The following is a 13876-nucleotide window of genomic DNA, read 5'->3' on the forward strand; positions in this document are numbered from 1 at the left end:
TATATGTAACTTCTACCAACTAGTGACTGCAGCTGTATCAACTGAGAAATTGGTGGGAAATTATTGATAAAAACAAAGTTTCATAATCACAGTTTCTGCTTTGGTTATTCTAACAATATAACTTATGTCAATTTAAATATGTCTACAGAATTTTAATATGCAAATCAGCATACAAGAATAGACAAGAATATGTCACAAGAACTGAAGTACTTGCCTTGCTGCTCTGTAAAGTATTCCTGCTTTATGCTGACATAATCAGATTCTTTAAATATATTTGGTTTTTAAAAAAAGTTAACGCTTCCAACATCTTTGAGGGATTTCTTCTCATATCCACATAAAAATCACCCGAGTTTTGAATTTTTTCATCCATGTTTTACCCGCTCCCCCTTTTTTCTTTTTTTAATCCAAGGAAATCATTCATGAATATCACTGAATTCTTAAAATTATATTTTCAAATTCAATACACAAAAGCTCTATGTGGTCTAGCAGCTAAAATGTCATCACAACACCTTTGGGGATACACACTAGAGTTTCATCTGAGAGCTCGCAAAGCACGCTGCGCTGTGGAACTCATGTGCCCTCACCTGTTTGGTACTGCCTGGAATCAGGTCTTCTCCTTTTCTTTGGTTTTTGTTTAGCCAGTCTGCCAAGCCCAGCAGACTCATCTATGTGCAAGAGGGCACTTGCAGTGCCATTCCGGTTTTCAATTCCATCAGAATTATTACCTAACAATGCGCATTAAAAAACAAAATTATACAGTATTATAAATTATAAAGAATTAGGGACTCTTTATTAACTATAACAACGAAAGTTAGCCATGATACTCATGAATGACAGAAATTCCCCATTCTAGGTAATGGGTTTTATGACCACATTTATTATGGCAAGACCATAGGAAATGCCTAGCTTCCAAATCTAAAAAACACATGTCAGCATTTTGCCCCATGGCCATGGACTCCCTTGTTGTCTCCCAAAATTGTAAAGTCATGGGCCACATATAATCAAGATGAAAAGTTTCAGCTTGAAAGCCTGTGTACTTCTTGCAGTACTTCCTTCTACGTAATATACACATGAAGGAAATTCCTGTTAAAAATAAAGACAAAAAGTAGACTTTATAATCTTCCTCTACTCTTATGCAAATCAAATAACCCTTACAGGGTACTGGTATTTCAGATTTCTGAAACCTAAGACCACAGAAACCGTTTTCAATCATGAATTCATGTTCAAGAACCAATTCAATCCCAAGAGCTGCAACGCGACTTACCGTAAGCTGCTGCCCATGCTATTGGCATGAAAGTTTTGATTTCATTGTCATCGATTTGCTGTTCATGTGCAGCAGCGGCTGCCGCTGCGGCAGCAGCATCCTCCTCTCCTACAATCACTTCCATATAAACTTCGTCTGCAATTTCTGCAACATCTGAGTAGAAAATTATAGAAACTTGTGTGACCAGGTTTACAGAGATCACAGGAAAAGATATTTTCACTTGAATTCAGTTAATAGACAAGTAGAAAGAAGGTTCACATGTTATATACCTAGAACATAGCTTTCACGTAGTAAGCACTCAATAAATATTTACTGAATGAATCTTACATTTCTTGGCTTTTCCCATGATGTGCTTTTTTAATAATCTTATTTTCCATATTCTTTTCCATTATGGTTTATTACAGGATACTGAATATAGTTCCTTAATTTGTTTTTAAAGCAACATTCTAAGCACACATAATAAGTCATTGATGCTTCCCTTGAAATACAGCAGAATAATAATCTCTACAATAATCCTACTTGTTTCCTTCAGATACTGGCCATATTTTTTTAAAAAAGAAAAAAAAATAGAGCTACAGGAACATAAAATTCTCTCCCACAAAAAGGCCACCTACTTACTTAAATCTTCATCTTCTTGCTGAGAGTCGTTGACAGTCATATAAACCATCTTTTCCCTTGGCACACGAATACTGCTATTTTGATCAAGTAGTTCAACTCCATGATCATTCTCAGGCTCACTCTCCACAATGTCTACAGTGCCACCTATCAGACAAGATGAAGGCTCCAAGAATTTATGTGAAGACTTCATTTCCACCTGTTTCACTTACTACATTTTACATACTTTTCTACTGCTATATTGGAACGCTTGCTTAAAATGTTATCTTCAGAAAAGATTACAAATATTCTCAGTCTAAACCACCAAAAAATAATTAGGTTGAAGTGTTTGATCAGGAGGTATACTATGCTGAAGGTTTCCTCTTACCTAAGTCATCCTCTCCAGGGTCAGCTTTAAAAATGTACACCTTGATGACTTCAGGGCAAGTGCCATCCACTTTACAAGGATCGATTTCCGACTCTGCATCCATGGTCATCCCAGAGGAACCATCGTGTTCTATTTTGCCAGCATCATCCACTAAAAAGGCAGGAAATACATGACAAATAATAATAGCAGATATTTAAATAAAAGTTACCATTTTCAAAAGCCCTTTTTACAAATATAATCTCTAACTTGATTCACATAAAATTGGATGATTTTACCTAAACAAGTACACATGCAGCACATGGTGAGAAATGTGGCTGACTGCTAAGCTAAAGCCAGGTCACAGAGGGCTTTGTACAACCAGGCAGAGGGGCTCATGCTTGACCCTGGTAGGCAGGAGGTTTTTCAGTCTGGTCAGGTGTCACAACCTCTCAGGGAACTTAAAAACACAGGCCCTCGCCAAGCAGTTATACAGAATCAGAATTAGCAGGGGTGGGGCCTGATAGACAGATTTAAAGGAACCCTGCCCCAGGGATTCTGATCAGCAGTTTGAGAACTTCTGCTGTAGGTGGTGGGAGACTCTTAGGCAGAGCAGTGACAAGGTCAGATCACCATTTCTGCTACACCATGCTGGCCTTGAGAAAGGTGGATTCAAAGGGATCAAAACATAAAGCAGAGATATCAGTTTTGAGTCTACTGCAATAATGCAGGTAACAGGTGACAAGGCCTCAAAAATTAGGACAGAGGTAGTATGGATGGGGAAGAGGGCTACACTTGAGTCGTATCTTAGGACTGAAATCGCAGAACCTGGTGCCCAACGGAAAACTGAACATGACAAAAGGAGCCAAGGATAACCATGGGGTTTCTGATATGGGTGACTGAATGACTGGAGGAAGAAATGGAAGGAAATTAGAGAAAGTATCTCTCTTCTGCATGTTTAATTAATTAACTTAAGGTCCAAGGGTAACATCCCTAAAAGCTCTAAGAGCCAGTACCTGTCCCTATCCCTCTGTGATCACAGAACTTTTTGCTTGTTTCTCGCAGAGTATACGATTCACTGTGCTGTCACTAGGGGTGTGTTGCCTCCATCTTTCCCACTGATAGAGCAGAATCTGTATTTTAATTATTCAGTCTTTTAAGACAGAGTCTGGTGATAGCAGACACTCAGAATACTGATGAATCAATGATTCACGGAATGACTGAGATGTGAAGTCAGCTGCTCGATACTCAAATCTGAAAGCTGAAGGCTGACCCACAGATTTGGGAGCCATCGGTTCCATGTTAACTAAGCCTTGGGATCACAATGAGAAACTGCAGTGTGAGGAAAGAGTGGGCTAAGGATATCCTAGGGAATGTCATGGTTTAAGGGAGGGACAAGAAGAAGAGTTCACAAAGGAACCTGAGAAGGGAAAGCTGGACAGGTTGGTGGAAGGTCATAAAGGAAGCTAGGGAGTCAGAAGTTCCAAGAATCCTAGTAAGGCCCATGGCAATAATGCAGCATGCACCCAAGTCAAAGGGGAATGTCTGCACTGACAACAGTAACCTGGAAGTCACTGGTGTTCCTGCTGAAGAGCAGTGTAGTGAAGGCTATATAGGGTCAGATTAGAGGGGTTGAGGATTCAATGGAAGGTGTGAATTTCTTCAAAAAGTCCAATTTAAAAATGGAGAACAAAGGGTAGAAACTAGAATGCATTGCAGGATCAAGGACTTTTCTGTTTAATTGATTAAAAATACTCAAGCATGCTCAGTCTGTGAGAGAAAATACAATAAAAAGTGAGAGGCTGAAGCCAGAGAACCTGGTGAAATTTTGGGATCAAGATCTCAGAAGAACAGGGAGAAGATGAAACAAGGCATAAAGATGAAGGAATTTTCCTTAAATAGGAGGAGAAATACGCTATCCTTCTGAGACCTGAAAAGTTAAACATGGATGAGAATGAAGCTTATGTTGTGTTTAGAGAAGGGAAAGGAAGACTGTAATGCACAAAGTTGGAAGAATTCATGGCTGGTGGCTTCAACTGTGGATATGAAACAGGAGGTAAGGGCCTTGGTCACCAGTAAGAGAATGGCAGATGGGTTAAGAGCTTGAGAAGCTAGAGAAAATGAGCTGATCCAGGACAAGCTTACCGATATGAAGGTTCAAAGAGACCAGCTGGTTAAATTCTCTGTGGTTTTTAAGAACTAAGAGAGGTTCCCTGAACTGAATATAACTACCTAAATTCAAGTATCTTGACTATGCTTTATAAAAATGACTTGTACAGGGAAAGAATCGACATTATGTCCTTATTTCTGGCCTGATGTGTACTTACCCTTTTTCAAAGCTAAATATTTCTATGACACACCCAGCTGACAGGGCCACTGTTATTTTCTTAAAGGTGGCTTTGGAACTTCAAACTGAGATGCCATTAGAAGGCTGAAGATCTCACCAAACTAGCAGGAGAGTCCTGAATAAATCTGTACGTCTTCAGAGAACTCATCTCTGAATAGTTTGGTATTGTTGATGAAGCTTGGCCTCTTTTGGCAAGGTTTGTCAAAACTGATTCTAACATGTACTGGAAAATCAAATGTCCTTGTGTTTACAAAGAACAAAGTCAGGCTAGCTGTTTTTGCATATGTTGAGTTTGTTGGTACTCATAAGATAAAACCTCTGATGACCAAAATCCAATCATTGTGGAGCTTGCAAAATGTCACGCATTTACGGGTAACTTAGAGTAAGACATTTGTTTGCTTTCATACATGTGTGGGAAACACATCTGAAATATACAGACTTACCAAAGCCTAGCAAAGCTATTCTATTATTAGACAAAAGTAGAATTCACCTTCAGATTTTCACCTTGAGAATGTGTCCCACTAACTCAACCTATGAAATTATTCTGAATATGAAATATTACAGAAGTGATTTGTTTTTTAAAAAAAAAAACATTTTGGTGGTCCTGTTAAGTACTAAAAATTTCACTGTGATTTTAAAGTTACCATTAAAAATGAATTTCTAAAAACAGACAAAGAAGGCTTTGATAAAACTGAGTCATCATACTTATGATTTCTGCATAAGTGCCTTTTTCTAATGCTGTAATGAAGAACTAAAGCTTCAGAATAAGGCCTCTCCAAAATAGAAGAGCATAATTTCTGGAAATTAAGGCCACCTCTAATAATAACTACCATTTGCATAGCATTTTGCAATTTCCTTAGCATTTCTATGTACTTTTCAATTTCCTTAGCATTTCTATGTACTTTTATTTCATTTGATTCTTACCTTTTCCAGATAAAGAAAGGAAAGCTCTGAGATGATACGTGATTTGCCCAGTCAGTAAATAAGTGAGGGGTGGGAGAGAGAGTGAAGAGGTACCTGTCTTTAGAACTCAGACTTCTATTTTCATCTTTTGATTTTTGAAGAAATATATGTTCACTGTATAAAATTTAGTATTAAAAAAATCAATAGTCTCACTAACCAGATATTGCATCATTAGGTAGTAAATTTTCTTCTCAGTTTTTTCTATTTAAAAAACGAAAATTGGCATCACAGTTTCCTCAAGCCTTATGTAATAATCATCTTTACATCTCATCTGGTATTTTAAACTTGAAAGCTGAAGAAAATTTGGTTTATCAACGATCTCATTAGCAATAGCAAAACTATAGCAAAATACAGGCGTACCATAATCTTAAGTTACATTTTCTCAGAACTTTGTAGAGATTGTTCCACTGTCTTCTAGCACTGAGTATTTCTGTGTGGATGTCCCTATAATACTTTATCCCCAAAGTTCACTAAACATCACTGTGATTATGACTTAGTGGTTTTATCATTCTGTTAACTTCTTGAAAGAAATATTCAATCTTTATTTCAGGAAAGTTCCTTGAAGAGTCCAATCTTTATTTCAGAAAAATTTCTTCCATTATAAATATTTTTCTAATTCATCAGTTATTCCCTTCTGGAATTTCACTTATGTGCATTTGTCTCCTTTATCTGTCTCCCATATCTATCCATCTTCTCCATAATCATTTATATCTTTTTTTAACCATTTCATTTTTGTGATTTTCTAAAGCCAGGTGTCCCTCTGCCCCCGGTTATATATACTGAGGCATATTTATGCTTATAGTTGTTTCTGTGGTAGCTTTTATCTTGATCATATTTTTACTTTTCAATTTATTTCTGAATTCTGTCAGTTTGTTTTCTGCCTCTATTGTCTTGTAATACATTTTTTGAACCTTTGTATCTCTTCTCTGAGTTTTATTTTTTTGTTTTTTTTTTTTTGCGGTACACGGGCCTCTCACTGTTGCGGCCTCTCCCGTTGCGGAGCACGGGCTCCAGACGCGCAGGCTCAGTGGCCATGGCTCCCGGGCCCAGCCGCTCAGCGGCATGTGGGATCTTCCCGGACCAGGGCATGAACCCGCATTCCCTGCATCGGCAGGCAGACTCTCAACCACTGCGCCACCAAGGAAGCCCTCTTCTCTGAGTTTTAAGAGATCATGTTTGCAATTTCACTGAGCCTTCAGGTCAGTGCTAACCAAGAGAACTCTCTGCGATGATGGAAATGTTCCATATATCTGCACTAGCCACATGTGACTACTGAGCACTTGAAGTGTGGTTGGCGCAATTTAGAAACTATATATTTAATTCATCTTGCAATATATTGATATTAAATAAAATAATATTTCAGAGAGCTGAAGAACATGAATCTTCAAAGGGCTCACTATGCATGATAACACAACACATGAAAAAAGACCCACAGGACTTCCCTGGTGGTCCAGTGAGTAAGACTCCGTGCTCCCAATGCAGGGGGCCTGGGTTTGATCCCTGGTCTGGGAACTAGATCCCACATGCCGCAACGAAGATCCCATGTGCTGCAACTAAGACCCGGCGCAACCAAATAAATAAATATTTAAAAAAGAAAAGAAAAAAGACCCACACCTAACTAAACAAAACCCTATGATATTTCAGACCAACAGGGATAAAGAGATGATCTTTAAAACTTCCAGAAGAAAAAGAAACATCTACAAAGCAATGAGAATCAAAATGGCATCAGGCTTCTAAACCAATTGCTGGATGACAGTGAAACATGCCATCACAAATTCTCAGGGAAAATTCACTTCAACCTAGACTTCCGTACCTAACCAAGTTATCAATCAACTTAAAGGGTAGAAAAGAAAAAATACTTTTAGTATACAAATCTAGACTCCTTAGGAAGTTATTTCAATATGTGGCCCAGTAAAATAAGGGAGTAAATCAAGGAAGAACATGGCACAGGGATCCAGAAAACACTGGACTAGTCTCAGGAAATGATAAAAGGAAAATTTTAGAAAACTGTCTGCATTATAGTAAGCCTAAAACGCAACTAATCCAGAATGGATCAGAAAGACAGAAAGCTTCAAGAGGGGAGTCACTGGAAAAAGGAGAAGTCAAAGAAAAAAACTGGACAGAAAAGTAAGTCAAACTTGATAGTGTATTTCTTAGAAGGCACAAACAATTAAGAAAGAAAACCCGTGCTATAAGGGCATAATCAGTCTCAATGACAAAGTCTAATTAAGCTTGAAGTCTTTATATGACCAGTACCCACAAGGAGGACATGGATCAGTCAGTAAATCCCAGCATTTCAGAACCGGAAGCTACCTGATAGATCTTGAAACAGATTATTTTCTTAATTTGAAAGAAAAATAAAGATGATTTTACTTCCTAAATAAGTTACTTCAAGGGACAGCCTGAATATACGTATCTTTTCTAAAGGTTTAACAAGAGTGCCAGGTTATAAATGTTAGGATTGATGTTTAGGTGGGAAACCAAGCCTTTTCATAAAACCGTACCTCAGTATTGCTGCTGAAGAGAGAATTTGGTTCTCTGAACCAAGAGCCTATTCTAACTTACTCTGATGAGTCCAACAGTCATCTTACTACCTAATCACTTCAATTTTTTTTTTAACCTCTAAACCAAAATCCGATCAAAAGAAAAACTATGGAATAAAAACTTGGTATTCGGGCTTCCCTGGTGGTGCAGTGGTTGAGAGTCCACCTGCCAATGCAGGGCACACTGGTTCATGCCCCGGTCCGGGAAGATCCCACATGCCGCGGAGCGGCTGGGCCCGTGAGCCATGGCCGCTGAGGCTGTGCGTCCAGAGCCTGTGCTCCGCAACGGGAGAGGCCACACCAGTGAGAGGCCCATGTACCACAAAACAAACAAACAAACAAAAAAACTTGGTATTCGACATCCTTAGGGTTCCGGTGTGGGCGGGTGGTATTGGAGAGTGAAGACACCATGGATGGGTAGTTCCTCCTAAAAGGATACCTAAGCTCACGATCATCTGTTATGTCCCAGACACTGTGGTGGGTAGTTTCGCTATATTTTATCATGAAATCAATGACAACAACCCCAGGACTTAAGTGTTTTATCTCCATTTTACAGATGTGAAACCGGAGCACCTAAAAGACTAACATGCAAGAAGCATTCTGCCAAGGCAGCAAGTGCTCTAGTAGATAAACACATTTAAAAGATCACTTTTAGGGCTTCCCTGGTGGCGCAGTGGTTGGGAGTCCGCCTGCCGATGCAGGGGACGCGGGCTCGTGCCCCGGTCCGGGAAGATCCCACATGCTGCGCTCGGAGCGGCTGGGCCCGTGAGCCATGGCCACTGAGCCTGCGCGTCGGAGCCTGCGCGTCCGGAGCCTGTGCTCCGCAACGGATAAGGCCACAACAGTGGGAGGCCTGCGTACAGGAAAAAAGATCACTTTTAGACCTCCCACTCTTACCTTCCTCCTCAAGAACCCTCCTTCTGAGGTTAAAATTTCATCTTAATTTTATTATATAGCCTATAAAAGATTTGAAAGAATTGGTTATAATCTAATCTCCTTTAATTCTTGAAACTTTCCTAGACGGGTTCAAAGGCTTAATGAAATTAGTCTTATTCTGTAGACAGGGATTAATGCAACAGAGACATTCAAGTGCCTAAGTTACAGTGATCTCCAGCATGGTGTCAGAGATATAATTAATGAAAAATATTTGCCAAATTGCACTGAATTGGTCTAAGACCCCTAGTTAATTAAGAACTAGTTAAGCAAGAACTGACTTCTTAACCAATTCAGGGGGAAAAGGAATGACTATTACAATCCCACCCTCTGCCTGCCTTTACCCCAAAATCCCCTGATGGGACAACAGGAAGGTCTTGAATGAAGCCAGTCCAGAGTTAGTCTTGCTAGCCCAGTGGATGCCACCAACAGAGATACTCTGTGTGGATAACACCAATGGCCAGTAGTTACTGACAGGCATGCTTTGTGCTGGATGCCTGGTGCGCATGACCTCTAATTCTCACAACCACTCTGTAGGTCAGGTAGTATTACTGCCTTTGCACAAATAAGGAAACTAAGGCCAAAGTGAAGTCAGTAACTTGCTGAGAAGCAGGAATGGCATCCAAGTTGAAGGCTGGCTGACTCTAAGCTACAGGTGCTATTTCCATACACCATGTTGCTTCTCTAGGATCCCTATGAAAGGACAGCCATGTTCTCTCTCTCCCTCTTTCCTCTCTCCTCTCTCTCCACTGACCAACTCCATTATCCCACCAAGTAATCAGAGATCTGTTCCAAGGGCAAAAGCTATCAGACAATTTTTATCTAGGCCTCAAGCAGATAAACAGTAAATATGAATCACAAGGCCAATGTGAAGCTCCAACTGCTTCTAAGACTTGCAAGATGTAGACTTTTTAACACAATCTTGTTGTGGGGAGAGGGAAGGACTACAACATCTTTACCTTATTTGAGCACTTTATTCTTAGTATAAATCTGACATCCTGATTGGACGTTAAGTTGAGAGCTTAATTCACTAATTTTAGTGTTGATTTCTAAATAAATTTCAGAATGCGTACAGTAAAGACAATAATTTTAGATGGATTAACACAAACCTTTTTGAATTTTACCAGAACAAGCTAGACATCTTCTCTAAAATAGTCTTAGTTCAATAAATAAGACTTCTCTCACATTTCAGAAATATTCCCATGTGGATATGTATTTTTTAAATTCTAAAATTTTATTGTGGTTTATCAAATGGTTTAAGGATGAAAACTGATAGAGTGCATATATTAAAAAAATGGTAAGACACATACACATGCAACAATCAGCCCACAGAACAAAGGAATAAACAAATATTTAACCATGTCTCCTATACTAATAGCCCCTAGAATCAATAAACAAGTCATTAGATTGTACTAATCCTCAGAGTTTATGCATTAAACATATAGAGATTTGGATTTATTTATCATTCATTCCCCGAACAACTTTTTATTGGATGTCTACACTATGACAAAAGTTGTGCTTAATTAGGAGCTAACATCAGATCAACTGGTCAAAACACCTAAACTAGAAGGCCAGGGCCACCACACACTGCATCCGCGGGGTGCTGCTGACACTGTAGCTGTACAGTAGACAGCGGCAGGCAGCAACCATGTATACAGACCCTCAGCTTGTCTAATGTGCTCTGCTTCTAGTGATGGTTTTACCATCTGCCCAGCTGCACAAGCCAGTAGCCTGAGAGGGAGCTTCAAACCCTCCCTCTTCCTCAACCCTAAATTTAATCCAAATCCTACTTTCTAAGTATGTCATGAAGCAGTTTCCGTCAAACTCTACTGATAGAACCTTATTTCAAACCATCATCATCTGTTCCTCAGCTGGACTACTACAACCTCCTCCCATAGCGTGCCTTTTTGGTTTCTGATTTTACTCTTACCTTGTCTGCTCTCGACAGCGCCGTTAAGGTTACTTTTCTGAACTGTAAATCTAATCATGTTACTATTAATCTGCTTACAACCCTCTAACAACTCCCCACATCAAAAAGGCAGAGCAGGTTTCTTAGTATATTCAAGAGCCTTTATGACTGTGCCTTTCCCTATTTTGCCACTCACTTCTCATCATTTTCTCCATTCACCTCATCAGAGACATTATTTGCACCCCAAAGAAGAAGTCTCTGAACACTCACAGATCTTTCCCAGCTCCCTCCAAATAAACATGCTCTCCTCTCTGCCATTCCTCCCTCCTCGGCTGCCCACTGAACATTTCATTCCCCCTTCAAATTAAGTTCACCCCACATTATTTTTTAAAGATGTGATAATGGTATTACTGTTTATTTTTTTTTAAATCGTTATCTTTCAGAACTATATACTGAAATACTTATGAATGAAATGACGTGCAGAATTTGCTTCAAAACAATGTAAGAGGGAAGGAAATGCACAGGAGTAGAGATGAAATAAATTCAGTTATGTCTTCAACCAAGCTTCCACAGAACTTTGGCTTGTAACACTTTCATAGCATTTAGCTCACCCAAGTGTACCCCAAATTTCCCAACATCTTTTCCCTTAGTGCTTCCAAAATGCTTTGTACATCCAGTTATATATGTTTTCACACTAAACTGTAATTATCTGCTTCTGTCTGTCTTCTCTCCAGGACTGTGAACTTTTAAAGTCAGAGACTTTCACTGTTTATCTCTAACGGCTAGCACAGTTCCTAGCTTATCGTGGCTTATCAATAAATCTTTGTGAATAAAGATAAAAGAAAAAGTAAACATGGGCAAGAGTATAAAAATAATAGTTTATACACAATTCCTTTTTCTCATGTAAACATAAATTTGAAAAAAATAACATTTCTGAGGTAGAAAAACACTGGAAAAGGGTTTGGAGGCTGCCTGAGTAGATTCTGCTATGATGGGTTAAATAAGAAAATGTTTACGCCCCCTCTAAATTATTTCCTAACGTCCTTGAAATTGGGTATGCAGTAATACTGCAAATTTTAGTAAATCACTGGAACTCTATTTGCCTCTTCTGTCCACCAATAAGCACTATTTATCCCAAACTCTACTGCTCTGTAGTATTAACTTTGTACACACACACACATGAAGAAGGGCAATATGAGAGTGGGGACTAGACATTTTGGAATAAAACACACTTGATTTCAAATGTTCACCCTAATGCTAGCTGGATGTGTAACTTTGGACAAGTTACTTAAATAGAGCCTCAGTTCCCCAATCTGTAAAACAGTGGTAACACCAACGTTATAAGGTTGCTATAATTAACAAATTATGTAGTAAGTCCTGGCACAAAGATATTATTTATTGAAGGTTTACTATTACCTATTTTTATTGTTACCAACTTGTTACAAATCTCCAGCTAAATAATTCTTGGGATAAAAAAGCTTAAGTTTTAAAATTCTTTTAAAACTGTCCATATTGACTTGATAACAATCAAACCATAAACACAATCCTAAACATTTTTCCCCAAAAAGAGAACTTTATTAAAAACAAACCTCACCAAACAAACTTAATTATATCTTCTGATGGAAATGCCCACTGACTCAAGGGCCATTAGAAGATGGGTCTGATGAGTCTGAGAGCATTTTGCACACATTAGTACCTGAACTCTTTCTTGAAATATTAATTCAAATGGACTTAAATTTTATATATATATATATATATATATATATACACATATATATACATATATATATATATATATACATATGCTACTACACCAAAATAGTTCAATAAGCATTAGTTAAGAACTAACCAATCTAATGATATATCAACATTCAGCTTTTATAAAAGCAGTTGCATACTGCAGAACATGGTGTTTTGAATACAATCTTATCTAAGTGAAAAGGTCTTTGACCTTAGAATATAAAAACAACTAAATGGAGAGAACACAGCTATGTTATTACCCCACACTCACTGTCATCAAAAAGTTTTATTAAAGTTATGGTCTGCACCAAGTAAAATTTCCAAGTTTACAATAAACATGTTAAAAATGTTGATAAACTTTCACTTAACCCAACTAGTTTAAAGGTTCCAAGATTAAATTATTTGCTATAATTTTTGTTAATGTTTGTCTTCTTTAAAACTGCTTAAAATAACTGAAAGCACATATTTTATTAAAATGTGTATTAGAAATGAAGCACCATAAAGGTTTACATTAGAGCAGAGACTCTCTGCCAAGTGATCGGGCTTTGGCAGGAGAAGCCCCATACTCCAGAGGCATATTAGTTGTTTTCTTTGGTGTTACTATCAACAGTAAGCACACATACCCAAGTATGCTGGTTTTCCGTAAGTACACACTATGTTGCCATAACTTGTTAATTTTGCTAAACCTTTAAAAACTCACTTATGGATTTTTGCCTGGCCTTTAAAATTCAGACTTTAATATTCAGGGTAGTAAATTTTACAAATTCACTACCCATTTCTGATAACATGAAAACAGTATAAGGATAGACATATAGATCAATGGAATAGAATTAAGAGTACAGCAATTCGGGCTTCCCTGGTGGCGCAGTGGTTGAGAGTCCGCCTGCCGATGCAGGGGACACGGGTTCATGCCCCGGTCCGGGAAGATCCCACATGCCACGGAACGGCTAGGCCCGTGAGCCATGGCCGCTGATCAGCGTTTTTTAGCAATAAAATATTTTTAATTAAGATACGTACATTTTTTTAAGACCTAAAGCACATGTAACAAACTACACTATAGTGTTAACATAACTGGGAAACCAAAAAAATTCATGTGACTCACTTTAGTGCGATATTTGCTTTACTATAGTGGTTTGGAATCAAACCCGCAATATCTCCAAGGTATGCCTGTTTAGATAAACTGGATTTCATCAAAACTTAAAACTTGTACATCAAAGGA

The 13876-nt window shown here is 38.4% G+C and overlaps 1 protein-coding gene across 5 annotated transcripts in view; it reads right to left on the reverse strand.

Annotated features, from left to right (window-relative positions):
• The window catches only part of ZFX (zinc finger protein X-linked), a 57614-nt gene that overhangs the window by 5789 nt on the left and 37949 nt on the right, over window positions 1–13876 (reverse strand). For 4 of the 5 annotated variants that reach the window (XM_073799223.1, XM_019927717.3, XM_019927719.3 and 1 more), the window contains exons 4-7: window positions 2247–2396; window positions 1883–2026; window positions 1265–1417; window positions 585–725 (exon numbers count right to left, since the gene is read on the reverse strand). In XM_073799223.1, coding sequence (XP_073655324.1) covers window positions 585–725; window positions 1265–1417; window positions 1883–2026; window positions 2247–2396 — 588 coding nt within the window. The remainder of the gene's footprint in view (window positions 1–584; window positions 726–1264; window positions 1418–1882; window positions 2027–2246; window positions 2397–13876) is intronic. The other variant, XM_019927721.3, reaches the window with a different exon arrangement.

This window comes from Tursiops truncatus, chromosome X, assembly GCF_011762595.2.
Source record: "Tursiops truncatus isolate mTurTru1 chromosome X, mTurTru1.mat.Y, whole genome shotgun sequence".
Lineage (NCBI taxonomy): Eukaryota > Metazoa > Chordata > Mammalia > Artiodactyla > Delphinidae > Tursiops > Tursiops truncatus.